The sequence below is a fragment of the Piliocolobus tephrosceles genome, chromosome 6 (assembly GCF_002776525.5).
Source record: "Piliocolobus tephrosceles isolate RC106 chromosome 6, ASM277652v3, whole genome shotgun sequence".
Taxonomy (NCBI): Eukaryota; Metazoa; Chordata; class Mammalia; order Primates; family Cercopithecidae; genus Piliocolobus; species Piliocolobus tephrosceles.
The window spans coordinates 154203011-154225725 of NC_045439.1; the positions used below are offsets into that span (position 1 = coordinate 154203011).

The window sequence follows — 22715 nt, forward strand, 5'->3', positions numbered from 1 at the left end:
ATCTGAGGTGGAACCATATGTTGCTGATGTAGTTTCAATTTCTTATTATTAGTTAGTTTCAGAGTATGGACATATGAATCACAATAGATCTTACCAACTTTTTTATTCTGGTTGCCATCTATGGTATTCGTTTAACAATTATTGAGTACCAGCTATGTGCTGTGATGCAAGGTAGAATACAGATATGGATAATATCCAAGTGCTTCTTGATAGAACTTATTATGTAGGGAGGGAGGACAAATAGTAACAGAGAATGAATGGCCAGGGGAAAGAAGTACAACAGTAGGAGAGCCTTCTAGAGCCTAAGGATGGGGAATCCACCTTAAAGCTCCATGTTGTAATAAGAGATATATAACACAGGTAGCTTTTCAATCCCCTCATCTTTCTTATCATAGATTCTCAGAGGTGTTAGAAGAGAAATTACTACTTTCCTTTTTTTTTTTCTTTTGAGACAGAGTTTCACTCTTGTCGCCCAGGCTGGAGTGCAAGGGCACGATCTTGGCTCACTGCAACCTCCGCCTCCCGGGTTCAAGCGATTCTCCTGCCTCAGCCTCCCAAGTAGCTGGGATTACAGACATGTGCCACCACGCCCAGCTAATGTATTTTTAATAGAGACAGGGTTTCACCACGTTGGCCAAGCTGGTCTCGGACTCCTGACCTCAGGTGATCCTCCTGCCTTGGCTTCCCAAAGTGCTGGGATTACAGCCGTGAGCCACTGTGCCTGGCCAAATAACTACTTTCCAATCAGGAGTATCTCAAAAGTTTTTTATTTCAATAAGTTACATTTTCACACCTTTTCCTTTTGGGTTATTTTAATTAACTCTCAGGCCACAGTATTGCTTCTAGTCAAGGGCTCCTATTCTCTCCCATACTAAAGAACTGTATTGTTACTAAATCAGTGAAAAAAACCAGAGTAGGTTCCAAACTCAATTTTCTCTTTTGTATTAGGTGCCATTGTTCATTTAAAAATGAGGTACGTGTTTTCTTTTAAAGAAATAAGTTCCGGGTCGGGCACGGTGGCTCACGTCTGTAAGTAATCCCAGTACTTTGGGAGGCCGAGGCGGGTGGATCACCTGAGGTCAGGAGTTTGAGACCAGCCTTACTAACATGGTGAAACCCTATCTCTACTAAAAATACAAAAAATTAGCCGGGCTTGGTGGCAGGCGCCTGTAATCCCAGCTGCTGGGAGGCTGAGGCAGGAGAATTGCTTGAACCTGGGGGAGGTGGAGGTTGCAGTGAGCCATCACGCTACTGCATTCCAGCCGGGGTGACAAGACCGAGACTGTGTCTCAAAAAAAAAAAGTTCTGATGCAAAACATTTTATTAAGTGTCTCTATTTATATTATATACACTGTTACCAAACTGGTTAAGCTCTGAATGATTATACGGGTAAACAGCTTAATGATAGAAATAGGTCTTTTAAAATCGAGTCATTTATTGAAAATAAAGTGTTAGAACACTAGCTAAATGTCATTCATTCAACTAGTATTCTAATTTTCACTTAAAATTAGTGTTTTAGGCTGGGTGCAGTGGCTCACACCTGTAATCCCAGTACTTTGGGAGGCCCAGGCAGGCAGATCACAAGGTCAAGAGATCAAGACCATCCTGGCCAATGTGGTGAAACCCCGTCTCTACTAAAAATACAAAAATTAGCTGGGCATGGTGGCACGTGCCTATAGTCCCAGCTACTTGGGAGGTGGAGGCAGGAGAATTGCTTGAACCCGGGAGGTGGAGGTTGCAGTGAGTCAAGGTCGCGCCACTGAACCTCCAGCCTAATGACAGAGCAAGACTCTGTCTCAAAAAAAAAAAAAAAATTAGTGTTCTAATTTTCACTTAAACATTAAGTTTAAAAAAAGACATTCTCCTTTGTAATTCAAAGGAGACATAGTAAGAGTCATATGACCAGAAATCATGTTTTAAAATGTCATAATTTATTTACCCTGTGACATGTTTATCTGTGTAACAAACCTTCACATGTACCCCCAAACTTAATAAATAAAAATTTGATAATTTAGATTGTCAATATTTGCACATGGAACACCTAATGACTAAGAAATTAGGAAGCACTTTGAAGGAAATTACCATTTCGTATGCTACATAAGAAACTGTGCTTATTTTACGTGGATTCTAACAGCATCTGAATATAATATATATCCCTTATACATTATATATACCCCTTATCATATTACCTCTGAATATAATATATGCCCCTAAGGAAATGTCATATCAGTTGTGTATGAAAATCTTATATATTCATAGAACCATCATCAAATGCTTAAGGTGCTTACAGGCACAGAAATGACTGTATATTATTAGACAATATGGGGTTTAGTGCAGAGCCCCTGGTTAGCTGCTAACTTGCTTTGTGACTTTGAGCAAGTCACTTCCCTGGACCATGTCTTGTCTTGGTCTTTGTTCTATCTCTAGCATCTAGCACGTAGGCACACCAATAAAAGTTGGTTGGATGAATAATAAATGGACCTTAAGTTTCCTCATCTATAAATGGAAGGATTTGGATTAGACCTGTAAATTTCTTCTTGACATTTCAAATCTGAAATCTCACATTCTGTTATACTTTTAACCCAGTCCTAGTATTTCCTACCCTTAAGAACCATATGATCACTGCTGGCTTTCTTATTTCACTTCATTGGGTTCTTTCTGCTATTTCCCATTTGGAACAAAGTATTGTTTTGCTCTTCTTTAGAGCCTTTGATAGATTTGGTTTATATGTATCTCCTTTTATTTATTTATTTTTAAAAAATTATTTTATATATATATATATATATATAATTTATTTTTCTTTGAGACAGAGTTTCACTGTCATCCAGGCTGGAGTGCAGTAACGCCATCTTGGTTCACTGTAGCCTTCGCCTCTCAGGTTCAAGCAATTCTCCTGCCTCAGGCTCCTGAGTAGCTGGGGTAACAGGTGAGTGCCACCACCCTGGCTAATTTTTTGTATTTTTAGTAGAGATCGAGTTTCACCATGTTGGCCAGGCTGGCCCCAAACTCCTGACCTCAAGTGATCCGCCTGCCTTGGCCTCCCAAAATGCTGGGATTACAGGCATGAGCCACCATGTCCGGTCACTATGTATCTTCTTTTAAATGTGTTTTATAATTTTTTGTTTTATAATTTTTCACATCTACTGAATTAAATCTGAATAGTGACTTTGTGCAAAACAAATTTTGCTGTCTGTTATTGCCAAAAAGTCCTGAGTGTCCAGGATGATTTCTCCAAGACATCTCTATTGCTCCCAAGTTTCAAACCGTTTTTTAGGAGCCAAAACCTCAGGATTTCACCCAGATCTGGTTAACATTTTGAAAAGATACAGGATTTTACCTAACCTGCCCTGAGTAGAAAACCATCTTAGCATTTTTCCCTTATGTTTTCTCTGACAGGAGGGCAGATACTATCATACAGCATACTTCTCAGTAGTTGGAAGGGTTTGAAGGGCCTGATAAGCAATGTCCATAAAGATAAAGGAGAGCTTTTCATTAAAGTAGTCACTCAGACTTTCAGGAAGTTTTGAGTGTTTTTTGTTTCTTTTTTTTTTTTTTTTTTTTTTTTCTTTTTTGAGATAGAGTCTCGCTCTGTCGTCCAGGCTGGAGTGCAGTGGCGCGATCTCACCTCACTGCAACCTCCACCTCCTGGGTTCGTGCCATTCTCCTGCCTCAGCCTCCCAAGTAGCTGGGACTACAGGTGCCTGCCACCACGCCAGGCTAATTTTTTGTATTTTTACAAAATTAGTAGAGACGAGGTTTCACTGTTTTAACCAGGATGGTCTCCATCTCCTGACCTTGTGATCCGCCCACCTCGGCCTCCCAAAGTGCTGGGATTACAGGTGTGAACCACCACACCCAGCTTGTTTCTTTTTTTTTAAGTGCTCAACTAGAGTACCTTTTGTTTAAAAACTGTTACTGAAAATATTTTTATTAAATATTTTAAACCACTATTTTCATTTTTGCTTGTTGCCTTTCAGATCACATGTAGACATACATTTGCATGGTTACAATCATGTGTGTACCATTTTGTATTTAAACCCAGGAAAAATTCTGCTAAGCACCAATTTCAGGTAACACAATAGAAGCTAGTGACCGAGTCCTTTAATTCAGTTCAAGGAGTATGTTGAGACAGGGCCAGTTGTACTGAGCTCTTCTGCAATTTAGGTGTGATTATTTTCATTATTTAGAGTTTTCCAAAAAATTTATAAGGCTGGTGAGAATATCCATTTGGTTTAAATGTTTCTATTATTCAAGAGAACTTGAAGGTAGCTTTGGTAAAATTCAAATGGTGTCTGTAAATTATGGATATTGTTTTTATATTCTTGGTAAAAGATGAAGTATTGAAAATTTTAAAATGCTCCCCAAATAGCTCCAAATATTAGCTTATCTCTTTTGTTCATGGTAACACAACCTTAGTATGAACACCTAGGGGAACTGAAGCTTTCCACAGTGGCTTCTGTCTGGTAGGACTGAGCCAGCCAGGCAAGCAACCCTGAGAAGAGGAAGGAGTAAATTAAGGTCAAACAGTAAACCGGAGGAATGAGTGGAACTGTAAAAACTAGCTATACACAGCATTTCCACAGAAAACTGTTGACAAGGTGTTTAATTCCACTGAAATTTAATAATCTATTGATTCATATTTGTACCTCTTTTAGATAAATTTTAAATCAAAATTTTCATATATATGAATATAAATTTATTTCATTGCCTTTTTAAAATATTTAAAAATAATATATAGAGATTGATTATATTCAGAGTATACAATGTGATTATTTGATATAGATTGTATTATGACTACCACGATCAAATTAATTAACACATCCGTCATCACTCATGATGTAGTTAAGATCCCTGAAACTTATTCATCCTATAATTGAGAGTTTGTACCCTTTGGCCAGTATCTTCCCATTTCTCATACCCCTCAACCCACCATTTCATTCTCTGCTTCTATGAGTTTAATTTTTTTAGATTCCACATATAAGCGAGATAAAGCATATAAGTTCTCGATGAGTTTATAATGATTAATATTCTTTCCTTTCAGTTGAGGAAACAGGTTAAACAATTTCCCAAACTCATCAGTGGGTAAGTGTTCTTAATCTGGAGAAAACTGTTAACTACTTTCTATAGTACTGCTCTCACACGCTAAACTGTAGAACATTAATATACCCAAAGTCAACACATGGTATACATCTCTTCCAACCTGTCCACCCTCCTCCTACCTCTATTGACATGATCTAGGGACTGGCCTCTCTCCTTCCAAACTCTCCTTAGAGAGAAAGCAGCGGTGTAGTCAAGAGAAATTGACTTCCAAGATAAAGTAGTTGTAGTCCTAGTTTCTGGTAACTGGAGCTTTACACACTCATCTTAAAGATGTTTCTAAAAGGCAAATCTGATGGGGTCACTCATCAATTAAACCCTGTGTTGATGCTCTTGGACTTCAAGACAAACATCTTTGGCCCCTGAACACAGTTCCTTCAGACTCACTTCTTGCCACTTCCCTGTATATCTCACATGATTCACAGTTCCCCTCTGAAAACGCCATGCTCTCTCACCTCTGAGCTTTTTTGAGTATCTCTTCACCTCAGCTCTCCACCCCATGCCTATTCTTTTCCCTTATCAACCTCTAACATCTTTTTTAGGATTTTCTGCAGAAATCTTCCAGGTGCTCATGAGGATCGGATAAGAGCCTCTTTGTCCCCTTCATGCCTGTGCTTATCTTATTACATAGATACCACTTCATTTTCTGAGAGTACTTGTCTACTTCTCTGACTTCCCTACCTGGACCCTAAGCTCCTTGGACTATCAAGCACTAGTAGTACAACAGTCCTGTCCTCAAGGAAGGGTAGGAAGAATATTAATCTCTCCTCTAAAATAGTTCTGGGGTGGCTGCCGTACATACAGCTCTATCATAGTGTTGGAATCCTAACTCAAATCATTAGACAAGGATAGAGATCAGAGACCCATGGTGAATTTAAGTTTGTACTTTTCAGGGAATCATAAAGATACTAAGAATACAGGAAGAAACAAAAACCAGGAACCTTGCCTCGTAACCATCTCCTTTCTCAGGTAAGCACATACTTATTTAGTACAGAATACATTGTGAAGTACCTATGCCACATATGTGCCAAGGGCTATTAGGTGAGGGGACATGATCATGAGCGCAATAAGCATGAACTCTGACTTCAGAGCTGAGCATTTAGAGGGAGACACAGACACTGAACCAACCAAACACACACAAGTATCTAATGAAAACCTTGATAGATGCTACCAAGAAAAAGTCATTTATAAACTCATAAATGGGGAACCGGAATGGGTGGGTAGAGGGCAAATATAAGAGCACTTCCATTAAAAAGTGACTCATAGGTAAGATTGAAAGACTAGGAATTACTCAGGCTGAGGCTGAGAAGAGGGGGATAAGAATGAGGTGCTTCCTAGTCCGAGCTGAAGTTGGGGTGGGCCTGGAGCTTGGCTCTTGAAGGAACTGAAAGAACAGTACAGCTGGAGAGAAGAGAGGCAAAAAAGGTAGGCAGACATCGCCTGGTTGCATTGCAGGCCTGAACTCACCTTATCTTCTGGAGGACAATACCTTGATTCTCTCTGGAAAAATCGTAAGGGAAAGCCCTGTGTATGCGCTTGTTCAGTGTGCTTGAGACGATGAGATAGAACTGAACACAGACTGGGAGCCAGGCCAGCTTGGGTTTGAATCTTGTGAGTAACATGGTAGTGACTGTGGCTAATGATCATTAATAATAAGTAAAGTACTGAAGTCATAAGGCTCCTTCCAATGACTCCTGTCACTTCCAATCACTTCTAGTTGAAGCCTAGAGGTAATTATTCACTTTACCAAAGGATTCACTATAAGCGTCCTTTAAATAGTCCCCCCTAAGGCACCTAAAATAGATGTGATTGACACAGGCAAATCATGCAATTCTGGAGGGACTCCCTCTTATGGAGACCTGAAGCTGGCTGTGACTGGCTGTGATCATCTGCTCATGATACACTGATAACAGGTCTCTGAGCAAACTGGTATATGAAAATCGTTGCCAAGAAAGCCTAGAATCTTTAGGAGAACTCTCAGAGTCCCAGAAACTTTGAGAGAATATGTTAGTTGGAGGAAAAATAAGCCTTGTCTTCCCTCCTTCTTTGTTCTCTGCCTACCTCTGGCCCAACCTCAAATCTTTAAATTTAAATGATGTGGCCCAGCAGAGGCCGGTGGCATAAAGATGGTTTCTCTCCCTCCATTCTCTTTGGAGCTGGTGGGAACTGGTTGGAAGGGAGGTTTCTGCTCTTTTTCAAAGCCTCTCAGCGCTCTCCTCATTCCTGGTAGGGCCCTCAGCACTCCTACTGTGAACCAGCTGCTCCCGCCTTGAGACTCTCTCTTTACTGCTTTAAGCTGTGCTCTAATGTGTGTGATTGTATGTATTTGATTTTGAAAATTTGGAGAATTCTATGGAAAACTCTAATTTCTTTGTATTTCTACCTGACCTCTGACCTCCCTTGAGAAGGAGTTGGATTATGGAATAAGAAGTTTAGGGTATATCTAGACCGGGCAAGTCTTCTTTCTGAAAAGCGCAGTACCTTGGCACATAGTCCAGGAACTGGGAACCAAACTGGAGAAAAAAAAAAAAAAAAGATCAGAGGCCTGTGCTTGTGAGATCCTGTGAGTGGAATGTTGGATGTTATCCACATTCATCTTGTCATTCCTCAGTCACCCTTCCTCTTCAAGCCTATATGTTTAGGCTTCAGTGCTAGTTTTCCTTCTGTGCCAAAGAGCAAGGAATAAGAGGCCTGGAGAAGGAAAATGCTTGATCTTGGGGAGGAGCATGGCCTTCAACCACCACTGGGGCAATTTTCTTTGTAGTTGCTGTAGTTGTTTCATCCAGCATTCTGTTAGTCTATGTCCCTAGAGGGCAGGGACAGTGTCTTATTCCCTTCCACATCCCCAAGCTTTCCAAATAGATCAATAACTATTTGCTGAACAAATGAGTAACCAAACAAAGGAGTAACTAGATTGCCTAGCTGGTGATTCTTGGATATAAAAAGATGGTGAATGATACGGTCTGCTCTGTGTCCCCACCCAAATCTCATCTTGAATTGTAATCCAAATTGTAATCCCTACGTGTTGAGGGAGGGACCTCGTGGGAGGTGATTTGATCATGGGGGCACTCCCCCCCATCCTGTTCTTGTGATAGTGAGTTCTCACGAAATCTGATGGTTTTATAAAGGGTTTTCCCCCTCTTCACTCTGCATTTCTCTCTCCTGCTACCATGTGAAGAAGGACGTGTTTACTTCCCCTTCCACCATGATTTTAAGTTTCCTGAGGCCTCCCAAGCCATATGGAACTGTGAGTCAGTTAAACTTCTTTCCTTTATAAATTAGCCAGTTTCAGGTAGTTCTTTTTTTTTTTTTTTTTGTGACGGTGTCTTGCTCTTTCACCCAGGCTGGAGTGCAATTGTGTGATCTTGGCTTGGCTCACTGCAACCTTCACCTCCCGGGTTCAACTGATTCTCCTGCCTCAGCCTCCTGAGTAGCTGGGACTATAGGCGTGTGCCACCATGCCCAGCTAATTTTTGTATTTTTAGTAGAGACAGGGTTTCACCGTGTTAGCCATGATGGTCTTGATCTTCTGACCTCATGATCTGCCCACTTCGGCCTCCCAAAGTGCTGGGATTACAGGCGTGAGCCACCACGACTGGCCGCAAGCAGTTCTTTTTTTTTTTTTTTTTTCTGAGACAGTCTCACTGTGCCACGTAGGCTGGAGTGCAGTGGCACAATCTCGGCTCACTGCAACGTCTGTCTCCCAGATTCAAGCAATTCTCCTGCCCCAGCCTCCAGAGTACCTGGGATTACAGGCGCATGCCACCACGTCCAGCTTATTTTTGTATTTTTAGTAGAGACAGGGTTTCACCATGTTGGCCAGGCTGGTCTCAAACTCCTGACCTTGTGATTTGGCCTCCTAAAGTGCCAGGATTACAGGCATGAGCTACTGTGCCTGGCCAGGCAGTTCTTTATAGCAGCTTGAGAACAGACTAATACAGTGAAGAAAAATGGATAGAAAGGTTGAGGCATTTGCAGAAGGTGGCACCAGTGACAAATAGAGAAAGAATAAATGATTGTGGGTAAAAATAAAACAAGAGTTACTGATTTTGAATGAAACATTCATTGTGGGGATAAAAACCCTAGCACTTTTATTAGCACCTTTAAGAAATTTATCAGGATCAAGTGATTCATTCATCCAGGTTATAAAAATAAATAGCCTAAGGTCCTTTTTTCCCCCTACCTTTATGTATCTGGAAGGAACCTAAGGTCTTTATTATGACCTGTTTTGAGATCTAAACCCTTATGGCTCCAGAAAGGTGATGGTGGGAATTAGGGAAAACAATATTTTTTGAAGAATTTTTGAGTTGGACTCTCCGCATATATACCTTCAGCTAGGCTCAAGATATGCAGAACTAAAGACTCCAGAGGTGCTCCTTGTGCACATAGAAGGAGTTTGAAAATTTGGCTCCATACTTCTAGTTTTCTGTATTTTTTCATGTGAGGAGAGCAGAGGCAAACATGTATTTGAAATATACTAGATAAGTGTCCTATGCTGGTAGAGACTGCCTTGTCCTGCCAGGTCTCTGTAATGTAGTTAAGGCCACTGCATATCTCTGCAGTGGTGTTTCTGAAATCCTTTCCATTTGTTCATTCATTCATTCATTCATTCATTCATTCATTTGAGATGGAGTCTTGCTCTGTTGCCCAGGCTGGAGTGCAGTGGTGCCATCTTGGCTCACTGCAACCTCCATCTTGGCTCACTGCAAGCTCCGCCTCCTGGGTTCACGCCCTTCTCCTGCCTCAGCCTCCCAAATAGCTGGGATTACAAGTGCCCGCCACCAAGTTCGGCTACTTTTTTGTATTTTTAGTAGAGACAGGGTTGCACTGTGTTAGCCAGGATGGTCTCAATCTCCTGACCTTGTGATCCGCCCACCTCAGCCTCCGAAAGTGCTGGGATTATAAGCATGAGCCACCGCGCCTGGGCAATCCTTTCCATTCAGTACTACCCATCACTGGTCTACAGTTTGTTCGACTATAAAAAAGGAAAGTGTTTTTCTTGTTTGGTTGTTATTATGGATTGAATTGTGTCTACCCAACAAACAGATACGTTGGAGTCCTAACTCCCAGCACTTCAGAATGTGACTGTATTGGGAAACAGTGTGTTTAGGAAGGTAATACAGGTAAGATGAAGTCATTAGGGTGGACCCTAATCCAATGTGACTGATATCCCCAAAGGGGGAAATTGAGACACAGAGACCGACACCAAAGAGAGAAGATGATATGAGGAGACACAGGGAGAAGATGGACATTTAACAGCTGAGGAACATGAGACTACCAGAAGCTGGGGGAGAGGCCTGAAACAGATCCTTCCTCAGTTCATTCAGAGGGATCATGGCCCTGCTGACACCTTGATTTCAGACTTCCGGCCTCCAGAACTGTGAAAGAGTAAATTTTTATTGTTCTAAACCACCCAGTTTGTGGAACTGTGTTACTGGACCCCTAGGAAACTAACACAGTTATTCTAAAATTTAAATATATGTTTTTGATGTTTTTTTTTGGTGGTGGTTGTTGTCTTTTTGTTTTTTTTAAAGTTCCTCTGTGGACCAGGTGCAGTGGCTCATGCCTGTAATCCCAGCACTTTAGGAGGCTGAGGTGGGTGGATCACTTGAGGTTAGGAGTTCGAGACCAGCCTGGCCAACATAGTCAAACCCCATCTCTACTAAAAATACAAAAATTAGCCGGGTGTGGTGGCATGCACCTGTGGTCCCAGCTACTCAGAAGGCTGAGGCATGAGAATCGCTTGAACTGGGGAGGCAGAGACTGCAGTGAGCCAAAATTGTGACACTGTACTCCAGCCTGGATGACAAAATGGGACTCTGTCCAAAAAAAAGAAAGAAAGAAAGAAAGTTCCTCCAAACGGTAATTGTTTTTTCTCAAGAATTCCCACTGGAAATAGTTCCTGCAGACTAAGCTGTACTGGGTTCATGCAACAGACATGGAAAAGGACAGAAGTAATCTCTTTCTAATCTATGTTTAGTTATGGATAAGAGCTCCCTGGCCAGGTGTGGTGACTCATGCCTGTAATCCCAGCACTTTGGGAGGCTGAGGCAGGTGGATCACCCAATGTCAGGAGTTCAAGACCAGCCTGGCCAACATGGCAAGACCCTGTCTCTACTAGAAATACCAAAATTAGCTGGGTGTGGTGGCAGGCACCTGTAATCCCAGGTACTCAGGAGACTGAGGCAGGAGAATCGCCTGAACCTGGGAGGCAGAGGTTGCAGTGAGCCAAGATCATGCCATTGCACTTCAGCCTGGACAACAAGAGTGAAACTCCATCTCAAAAAAAGAAAAAAGAGCTCCTTATGTTACTTGAAGCCTTATGATTTTCTGCTTTTGCAGAGTTTGAATGGCCAGGTATTTTCTGCAAGATATGAGCATGAGGATTGCTAAACAGTATTTAGCAGCTCTGTTTGTTTTAAAAAGTGTCTGTACAGGCTGGGTACGGTGGCTCACACCTGTAATCCCAGCACTTTGGGAGGCTGAGGCAAGTGGATCATGAGGTCAGGAGATTGAGACCACCCTGGCTAACACGGTGAAACCCCGCCTCTGCTAAAAATACAAAAAATTAGCCGGGCGTAGTGTCAGATGCCTGTAGTCCCAGCTACTTGGGAGGCTGAGGCAGGAGAATGGCCTGAACCCGGGAGGCGGAGCTTGCAGTGAGCCGAGATCTGGCCACTGCACTCCAGAGCCTGGGCCACAGAGCGAGACTCCGTCTCAAAAAAAAAATTAATCAAACAAAAAATAAAATAAAATTACAGGTAATTTTTTTTTTTTTTTTGAAACGGAGTCTTGCTCTGTCGCTCAGGCAGGAGTGCAGTGGCGTGATCTTGGCTCACTGCAGCCTCCACCTCCTGGGTTCAAATGATTCTCCTGCCTCAGCCTCCTGAGTAGCTGGGATTACAGCACACTGCCACACCCAGCTAATATTTTTGTATTTTTACTAGAGATGGGGTTTCACCACGTTGGTCAGTCTGGTCTCGAACTCCTGACCTCGTGATCCGCCTTCCTTGGCCTCCAAAAGTGCTAGGATTACAGGCTTGAACCACCGTGCCGGGCCCAGGTAATTTTTTATTTGCTTATTTGTTTTTTCAGAATATATGTATTATTATTATTTTTTTAAAGACAGGGTCTCACTCTGTCGCCCAGGCTGGAGAGAGATGGTGCCATCATAGGTCACTGTAACCTTAAACTCCTGGGCTCAAAAGTTCCTCCCGCCTCAGCCTCTTGAGCAGCTAGGACTACAGGCGGGTGTCACCATGCCTAGCTAATTAAAAACATTTTTTTGGTAGAGATAAGGTCTTGCTATGTTGGCCAGGCTGATCTCAGACTCCAGGCCTCAAGTGATCCTCCTGCCTTCGCCTCCCAAAGTGCTGGAATTACAGGCGTGAGCCTCTGTGCCTGGCCAGAAAATATGTGTTAATATATTAATGACTATATTATACCATATAGTGAATATAAAAGATAACCTAGTATAGTTTTCTGAGTTAAAGACTTCATTTTGTTTCTGACTCTTATTGATAAGCCCTATCTTTTGGGTATGAAAGGACCTGTCAAAGGATTTTTTATTCATGGAAGTCTAGTTTCTTAGGGAGAAAGAGTAGTCCTCCAAATACCAGTTTAAATTTGTATCACTTTTTCTTCTTTGCTGTCTTCCAGCCTGGTGTTTTCCACTGCAGTGCACTGTATGGTATACTAGGGGGACTGAGCTGTAGTTAGTACATCATGACCAATAGCTTTATGGATTTTGATTGAAAGTGGCTGGACTACAAACCTGTGTTTGGATACACATGGAACTACTAAAAATAAGCACCTGGCTGGACATGGTGCCTCACACCTGTAATCCCAGCACTTTGGGGGGCTGAGGCAGGAGGATCACTTGAGCTCACGAGTTCGAGACCATCCTGGGCAACATAGAGAGACCACATCTCTACCAAAAACAAAACAAAACAAAACAAACAAAAAAACTTTTGCTTGATATGGTGGCATGCACCTGTACTCCCAGCTATTTGGGAGGCTGAGGTGGAAGGATCACTTGAGCCTGGAAGATGGAGGCTACCATGCCATTGCACTCCAGCTTGGGTGACAGAGCGAGACCTTGTCTCAAAATAAAATTAAAATTAAGCACCAACTCCCTAGCTAGTAACATTGGGGTAAATGAGTTGAGTACGAGCTATTCTTTGTTGAAGGTAAGGGTGCCCATTCCTTTACTAGGACACCACTAAAGATCCATTCATGCAAGATAACCCTTGTCAGAAAATCATTGCCAGGGACTGGGAAAGTAACACCCTTTGGAGAACTATTCTTAGCAGGAGCATGAAGGCATCATTGGAGGCATCTGGTGGGTGGGATGAGGTTTGTTCAAGAGCCATATGAAATGAAAAGTTCGGACTTTTTGGACGGATGCATTGACACGAAGCACACTAACACAGGGTGATAGTCAAGCCCAGTGAGCAGAGTTAGACCTTGGCTTTCTTTGCCTAATCACAGATCACAGATAAATTTAAGGTTTTTTTTTTTTTTGAGACGGAGTCTCGCTCTGTCGCCCAGGTTGGAGTGCTGTGGCCGGATCTCAGCTCACTGCAAGCTCCGCCTCCCGAGTTCAGGCCATTCTCCTGCCTCAGCCTCCCGAGTAGCTGGGACTACAGGTGCCTGCCACCTCGCCTGGCTAGATTTTTGTATTTTTTAGTAGAGACGGGGTTTCACTGTGTTAGCCAGGATGGTCTCGATCTCCTGACCTCGTGATCCGCCCGTCTCGGCCTCCCAAAGTGCTGGGATTACAGGCTTGAGCCACTGCGCCCGGCAAATTTAAGGTTTTAACTCCAGTCTGTCCCACCTCATGCACATTAATTCATCAGGGGAGATAGGGGACAGTGACATTTATTGCAGAATAATACTGGCTGTGCCCTCTTTGAGTATAATGTGAATATTTCACAGTGTCAGTCTTTTGCCTGTTATTAGTGTCTCCGGAGTTGTTCAACTTGTTCTACTTGGTGTATTCATAGCTCTCAGTATTAGTAGATGCTCCAAGACTTAGACTGTGTCTTCTTTTGTAGGACCCACATCCTTAGCTCGATGGAGAGCTCTAGCACCCTGTATCCAAGTGATCACTTCATAGAGGTACCCATTTATGCATAGCTTTGTAAACTGAGGGCCAGAGGAGTGGCTGTTTGGGAAGTAGTCATCACTATGTAAGAATCAAACCTTTATTTTTCTTGGTAGAAAGTCAGTAGATATTTTGTTAAACCAAAAATATTAAAATAAAACTACATGGATATTTTAAAATATGGATACAAAAATGGCTCAAAGAGTTCGATTAAAAAAAAAAAAAGAAACAAAGAAGGGATAAACTGGAGACTGAAGAAAATTTGTTATCTACAGGACAGGGTGATTTGACTTTGTGTCCCCATCCAAATCTCATCTTGAATTGTAATTCCATAATCCTCATGTCTTGTGGGAGGGACCTGGTGGAAGGTAATTGAATCCTGGGGGCGCTTTTCCCCCATGCTGTTCTCGTGATAGTAAGTTCTCACGAGATCTGATGGTTTTATAAGCATCTGGCATCTTCCCTGCTGGCACTCATTTTCTTTCCTGCTGCCCTATGAAGAGGTGACTTCGGCCATGATTGTAAGTTTTCTGAGGCCTCCCCAGCCATGCAGAGAACTGTGTGAGTCAATGAAAACTCTTTTCTTTATAAATTACCCAGTCTTGGGTATTTCTTCATAGCAGTGTAAGAACAGACTAACACACGTGGGAATGGGATGGAAGGGATAAAGGATAGAGTGACACGTCTCTGAGTATATCTTCTCATATCATTTTGATTTTCAACAATATTAATATTTTACTTATTCAAGAAAATGAAATTAAATAAACAGTTATGGGAGAAAACTCTAAAATTCAGTATAAATAGGAGCAAACCCAATTGATTTCAAATGAAAAATATAACCACACTGAATGAAAAAAATTAACAAAAGCAATTACTGAGCATAGTAATTCGAGTATATCCCTTCAATCTGAAGATTAAAAAATTATAAACAAATCTTGGAACTTTACTTAAAAGGTTAGTGTACTTAAAACATTGATCAATATTAACATCACCAGTAATGAGGTAGAACATGCCTCCCGATGTGATGCCTTGAGAACATAATAACGCATTGTGATATTCTTGGCCCCCCAAAAACAATTAAACTGAATCTAATGAGGAAATATCAGATAGCCTCAAACTGATGAAATTATTTTTATTTGCTTATTTTTTGAGATGAAGTCTTGCTCTGTTGCCCAGGCTGAAGTGCAGTGGCACGATCTCAGCTCACTGCAACCTCTGACTCCCGGGTTCAAGCGATTTTCCTGCCTCAGCCTCCCAAGCAGCTGGAATTACAGGCATGTACCACCACGCCCTGCTAATTTTTGTTTTTTTAGTAGAGACGGGGTTTCACCATGTTGACCAGGCTGGTCTCAAATTTCTGATCTCATGATTTACCCTCCTTGGCCTCCCAAAGTGTTGGGATTACAGGAGTGAGCCATTGCGCCCAGCTGAAATTATTTTTAAAAATTGGATTGTAGGTGCTCTTAAAAAATGACTATATCGTGAAAGACAGAAAGGTTGTAGACAGATTAAATAAGTCTAAACATGACATGACAACTAAATGCAATGTGTGATCCTGGATTAGATATTGAGCTGGAAAATAAATTTTTATAATGAACATTTACTAGTTTTCCAAATAGAAAAACTAGTAAAATTTGAGTGTGGACTGTAGATTACATAATAACATTGTAACAATGTCAAACTTCCTGCTATTTATATTTGTATTGAGGTTATGTAAAATAATCTTCTTAAGAAATACACACTCTGAGGTCAGATGCGGTGGTTCATGCCTGCAATCCCAGCACTTTGCGAGGCCGAACTGGGGGACTGCCTGAGCCCAGGAGTTCAAGACTAGCTTGAGCACCATGGTGAAACCCTGTCTCTACAAAAAGTAGAAAAAAAAACTAGCCAGGCATGGTGGCATGCATCTGTAACCCCAGCTACTGAGGTGGGATCACTTGAGCCTGGGAGGTCGAAGCTGCCACTCCAGCCTGGGTGACAGAGTGAGACCCTGTCTTGAAAAAAAAAAAAGAATGAAAAAAGGAATACACACTCAAGAAGTATTTAGTGGTAAATTGGCAAGATGTCTGCAACTTACTCTCAAATGGTTGAGAAAAAATGTGTGCACACACACACACACATACAGAGAGAGCAGGCACAGATGTGGCAAAATGTTAAGTGCAGAATGTGGGTGAAGGACATTAGGAGTCTTCTTATTACGCTTGCAAGTTTTCTGTACATTTTAAATGATTTCAAAAAAGTTTTGTTTTGTTTTTAATTGCTTCTAGCTTCTTCTTTGACCATAAAACTTATTTCGCTTCTTCCTCACACTCTCGATCTGGGTTCCTTATTGGGCAAGAGTTTACATTATCTTGAACTTTACCAGTAAAACGATATGAGGAAGATGGAAATTCATATCACTTACAATGGGAATGCAGTGATTGGAGCACCAACTCTTTAAATAGTTGGAGAGGAAATGCTGCTGCCCCTTTTGGTGCAGTCTCCACTTGGTAAAGGACCGTGGTTTGAGGTCTGCCCCACCTCCCGTGTCCCAGAGGGAAGGGAAAGCATTTTACTCACAGATCTCTTCTTATCATTATTTAATCTTCGTTTGGTCATTGGTAACTTAGAGGAAAGGAGGAATCACGAAAGGTAGCAAGAAGGACGTGTATCCATACTGTGTATCAATCCCAACTTTCTTGAAAGGCCAGGCCATGCAAAGGTGTGTGGGACCCCCAATATAGATGGATCTAATGAGTTACTCTGAAACAATTTTCTTAGTTAAATGCTCTGTACATAGTGGTTAAATTTCTTTAATATCTAGAATAGTGCTAGTACAATACAGAAAAGCAGCCCAGTCCCCATATCCTTTGCTGTAATTCCAGTATTTACAGTAGACAACTGGAGATTCTAATCCAGAGGTTGGGGTACAGATTTCGCAATTACAAAGAGCTGGCGTCAGTATTGTCTTCAGAGGACATTCACCAAAGGAGCAAAGCAAAGGCTGAGAATATTGACAAAACGCTTTGTTTAACCAACAGTTGAATGGAAAACAGATTCCCTGACAAGCCATCAAATTCAGAGTTGCGGGGAAACAAGTTACAATGATAGCAAAGTAACAGCATCCAGTAGGTAACTAGCCAAAGTCATACATAGTTTACTGTAGACAAAGACTGAAGACTGGGGGCATAGAAGGCCTAAGATCTCAAGTCAGGCCATGCACCTCCCACCCACCCACCAGGTCCCTGTAGTTTACAATTGGGTCTGTTCATTCTGAGGACCCCACTAAAGCCCCTATTTTATAGAAGTCTAGATGTCCCTAGTAGTTTGGGATATTTTTTGTCTATGTCAAGAGGCATTGGTAGTCTGCAAAACTGGCTGCTTTCCAAAGCCAATGATAAAGAAAGAAGCATCGACCTCTCTCTCTCTCTCTCTTTTTTTTTTTTAAAGGCAGGGTCTTGCTCTGTCACCCAAGCTGGAGTGCAGTGGTGTGATCGCAGCTCACTGCAACCTCTAACTCCTGCAATCCTCCTCTTCAGCCTCTGAAGTAGCTGGGTCTACAAGCACATACTACCATGCTCTGCTAATGCCCAGGTATTTAAAGCATTTTTTCATAGAGACGGGGTCTCCCTATGTTGCCAGGCTGGTCTTGAGCCCCTAGGCTGAAGCAGTCCTCTTGCCTCGGCCTCCCAAAGGGCTGGGATTACAGGTGTGAGCCACCACACCCGGCAATACACTTCTTAATCAATTTCACAAAAGATGAACAAAAAGGGCCAAGTCCTAAGCAAGTGCAGAGCGTGTGAAGAGGACCCTCAGTGGCATCCCTTCCCGATTTGTGTTCTTTTGTTTAAATTAGCTTGTTTCACTCTCAACTGCGAATGGTGAATGCCCAACATGGGCTTAAGAGCCTATTCTCATGAAGGGATTTTCATCTTTGTCAGGAATCAAAGCCTTAAACGAAGACTCAACTGTTTATCTGGAGCTGGTAGAGCAGGTTTGCGCATGAAGTCACACCCAGTTGGCATCGGAGAGGCCCGAGAGCCTGTGTGCTGGAGAACTGAGCCAATTCCTACTCCCACCCGATTTCTGGCAGGTGTCAACCTGCCCTTTACAAAGTCTCAGCAGATGCACTGCTTACAAGATGTTTCATGTCAACGTAAAGTCTTTATAGGGGACCAGTCCCATCCTGCCTGAGATTCTACTACCCTGAAGCCTCCCTGGGACATCCTGTGAGAGACTGATTATCCTCTTCAGTGGTAGGCTGAAGCTCTCCCATACTCAGGTACATTTCTCATTCCCAGGACAACTAAACCAGCTCTTTTTCCATCCTCGTAGCAAATGACACTGAAAAGGACCTGGCCTACACTAAGACGCATGAAGTCTGGCGATTTTTAAATCCAGCTGCAGATGTAACCAACAAGTTAAATACTGTCTGACAGGAGTGCTTCATCTTTAAAATCCTTGCTGTGCACCACACTACTGCTTCTTTGTGGACTTTTGTCCACAAAGGTCCTTTGGTTCAGTTTGTTGATACACGCTCAGAGATTTCAATTAAATGTGGTTTTTAATAATCCTCATGCTGTCATGCATGTTAACTATTTTATTTTTATGCATTACTGTGACCTATACTTTGTTTTTAAAATGAAGCTTTCAGATCATTTTCAGCTTCATCGCAGCCTCAAGTGTGCTTTTCCGGCCTTCTCATTTTTGACTGAATTTGGAGAGGAATGAAGAAGTCATTTTTAGGCCCTGATTTGAAGGACCTACAAAAAAAGAAAGTCTTGGCCGGGCGCGGTGGCTCAAGCCTGTAATCCCAGCACTTTGGGAGGCCGAGACGGGCGGATCACGAGGTCAGGAGATCGAGACCATCCTGACTAACATGGTAAAACCCCGTCTCTACTAAAAAATACAAAAAACTAGCCGGGTGAGGTGGTGGGCGCCTGTAGTCCTAGCTACTGGGGAGGCTGAGGCAGGAGAATGGCGTAAACCCGGGGGGCAGAGCTTGAAGTGAGCTGAGATCCGGCCACTGCACTCCAGCCCGGGCGACAGAGCGAGACTCTGTCTCAAAAAAAAAAAAAAAAGAAAGTCTTTCCACCCCTACCCCGCCCTGCAACTCCCTGCTTGGAGGCAGCACAGCTGACCTGCTTGTGTCTTGGTGTGAACTGGGGATCTGAACAAGGGAAACTGGAGGCTGCAAAAGGCCTCTGGAAGAAGTTCAAAAGCAAATTTGTTTTCCACATTTTGCTCAGATTTGCCCTGTGAAGAGATTAGAAAGCAAGATCTCTGAAAACAATATAAGAACCTTAATTCAATAGCCTGGAGAAAATCTTCAGCCAGTGAAGGACTCTTACACAATTAGTCTTCCTAAGAACAGAGCATAAATCAATGGTTTCAAATGGGCACAAAATAGAATGCACAATATTTTTTTTTAGATAAAAGAAAAAATTTCCGCTGGCAAAAACTAGAATAACTGACAGTGGAGACTTTATTAGCAGAATAGAGGCCCCTTTAAAGGACTGGGTATGACCAGGTTTCAGTCCTTCCAGATGCTGGATTCTGAGAGGAAGGATGGTTCCCTGGAGATCAGCATGGGTTCAGTGAGTACGAGGAACTGGCATTGGATATGAAAGGGAAGAGCAAGACCTTCACTCAGATGTAGGGACAGGAAAACAAACCACAGTACAGATCACATAGTAGCTGCATTATAGAATGTGATCAGTTTATGACGATACATATTCTTAGAAGCCAGTCTTGTTAACAAGTGACACTGATGTACATTCTCCTGGTTCTCACTGGCACAAGACAGCTTCATAGACACACACATTGCACAAAATTCTATGACAGGTTTCCACAGGAAAAGGTTTCCGCCTGGTCTCTGCTATTTCCTACAGAGGGGACAAAAGTTCCCTGAGTCACTGTTCACTGTTACCCGCTGTGCTTCCTCCTGTGAGGGGCCATGAGCCTATCTCTTTACTTCATTGGCAAACTCCAGTGGCATCAAATGGCCTTGGTCATAGGCAAGAGTCATTTAATACGAAAGCAATTGCTGCGGCTGTGACCCCTTCCATTTGGCAACAGACCTTGAGCCTTTGTAAACATCTTCAAGGACTCAAAATGAGATGTCTTCTTTTTGAAAATATACAAAACAGAATCAGCTTGCTCTTCCTCAGAGGATGTTGACTGTGGTCACTGTTCTTTTGAGAGGAGTCATTAACTTTTCAGGGTAACTTGCTGTTCCCCTGCCAGTACAACTTCTCTTCCACTTTTTTCTTTTTCCATCGGCAGAGAAGCAGCATCTTAAAGGTCTTCCTGAAGGTTCTGTTGCAGAGGGCATAGCAGATGGGGTTGACAGTGCTATTGACATAGCACAACCAGTAGCCCAAGTGCCACAGGGTGACTGGGACACACTTGTCACAGAAGGTAGAAACCAGGACCATGATGTTATACGGGGTCCATGTGATGATGAAGGCCAGGAGAATGGCACTGAGTGTCTGGGCTGCTTTCCTCTCTTTGACTAGGACCATTCTCTTTCGTTTGGTCATTTGATGGCTGGGGTTGGGATTGAGGCCTTTCGTTGAAGGCTCCTTGGCCACTGGGAAGGAGCAGGGCATGATTTTCACCTTGTGACAGCCGTTGTTGTTCTCCTGGGTCCCGTCAGCTTTTACCACCAGTCGGAACTTATAGGCCACACATTTCTGACTCTTGGGTCTATGAGCAGCTGCTGGAGACAGAAAGTAGTTTGGGGTGTCAGAGTCATGTTTTTCAGTCTGAGCTTTCACAAAAGTTTCCTCAGTGTCTTCAGCACTGAATTCTTCCCCTGGGCTTTCCTTACCCTGACTCTTGTAGACCACTTGGAGGACAGGGTCAGCGGCGGGCTTGTCCTCATCCTCTGAGGAAGGGTAACTGCTACAGGTGGTGAGCTGCTCAGCTTTGGCCTGGTTGGTGCTTGGGTCAGTGGCTTGGGATGGCTTCCCACTAGTGGAGGCGCTCCTGCGGGAGGATGACCAGGAGGTCTGGTTCCTTTCCCTCTGGGCCAGGGTGGGTCGAGGACAGCGCAAGCAGGATCTGAACAGAGCCCTGTGAGCTGGCTTTCTCTTCTCAGCTTCAGTCACAGAGTCAGAACCCTGGAGGTCAGCCAGGTCCTTGGTTCTCTTCTCTGTTTCCCGGTAGATTCGACAGTAGAGGATGGTCATGACAGAAACAGGGATGTAGAAAGCAGCAATGGCAGTGCCAAAAGTGATGGTGGGTTCTGAGAGAAACTGGATCTGGCACTCATCCAGCGGAACTGTCCGCTTCCCAACCAAGTACTGCCAGCAGAGGATTGCTGGGGCCCAGAGGATGAAGGAGATCAGCCAGGCCAAGCCAATCATGACGCCAGCCCTTTTTGGAGTACGCTTGGCCCGATATGTCAAGGGTCTTGTGATGGAAAAGTAACGGTCAAAACTGATCACCAGAAGGTTCATGACAGAAGCGTTGCTGGCCACGTAGTCCAGTGCAAGCCAAAGGTCACAAGCCAGACTCCCGAGAGCCCAGCGTCCCATGAGGATGTATGTGGTATAGAGGTTCATGGAGAAGATCCCAATGATGAGATCTGCACAGGCTAAGCTGAGCAGGTAATAGTTGTTAACTGTCTTGAGCTGGCTGTTGACTTTGAAGGAGATCATGACCAAGACATTGCCCACAATAGTGATCAGGCTTACCACAGCAGTCACCACCGCAATGCTGATGACTTCCCACAACCTGTGGCGTTCCAAAGGCTGGTGATTTACTGGGGTGCCATTGATGGTGGTTGCATTGTGGTAAGAGTCCCCTTCCATCCTGGTGCAAAATTTTTATATTAGAATAGTCTTAGGTTCTAGGCTGTTCTGTATTTCAGCTCTTGTTGGCCAGCACCTGGAAGAGAGGGAAACACATTAGCTCCGCACAGCAGCATGACTTTCTTGTCCATTCATTGTTTATAGTTTCTAACAATATTAAACATGGCTGCACATATATTCAGGGCAAGATGCTGAAGTCTCTAAAGTTTGATCACCTATTTTTAATGGCATCCTTTTGCTTTTGCTGGCGATGGCCTAGTGCCCTTCTTCTGCGTGAGGCTGCTGCCCTCTTGTGGCAATTTTACAAAGGGCTGGGAAGACGAGGAGGGTGAAGGGAAAGGAAAAAAAAAAGAATTGTTGAGAAGCAGTAAAGAGGGGAAAGCAGGGATGTTAAATCACCTTAGATTGCAGTGGCTATAAGGGCAGAAACCCTATTTTTTTTTTTTAAGATACTGGTGATAAATACCTAAATTGTCATGCACTGGGGAAAAAGTGGTATCTATTCTATAGTCCCAGTCTCCATTATTAAACATTACTGAGGTGCTGTTGTGAGCCAAGGCCATATTATACCACTTCTTTTTGCCCTAATGCACAAACTCCAAGTGCATACCTGGTTTTCATCTAGGGATTTGACATTTGCCACAGCTGCTGAAGATAAGGACCTTCTCTCTGTTCCTGGACTATCTGCAATATCATAGAATTGTTTTAGGTTATCT

At 42.9% G+C, this 22715-nt stretch overlaps 1 protein-coding gene and 1 long non-coding RNA gene across 2 annotated transcripts in view; one reads left to right on the forward strand and one right to left on the reverse strand.

The window, feature by feature from the left end:
* The first annotated feature begins 2867 nt into the window (after positions 1–2867).
* LOC111554584 lies at positions 2868–18770 on the forward strand. Its single transcript, XR_002735281.1, has 5 exons — positions 2868–2926; positions 5042–5082; positions 5991–6066; positions 17633–17776; positions 18124–18770. It is a non-coding gene; the product is annotated as an uncharacterized LOC111554584 (long non-coding RNA).
* An 890-nt stretch (positions 18771–19660) lies between these two features.
* The window catches only part of CHRM5 (cholinergic receptor muscarinic 5), a 99630-nt gene continuing 96575 nt past the window's right edge, over positions 19661–22715 (reverse strand). The window contains exon 3 of the mRNA XM_023230216.2: positions 19661–22075. Within this exon, the coding sequence (XP_023085984.1) occupies positions 20401–21999 (1599 nt within the window). The 5' untranslated portion in view covers positions 22000–22075 and the 3' untranslated portion in view covers positions 19661–20400. The remainder of the gene's footprint in view (positions 22076–22715) is intronic.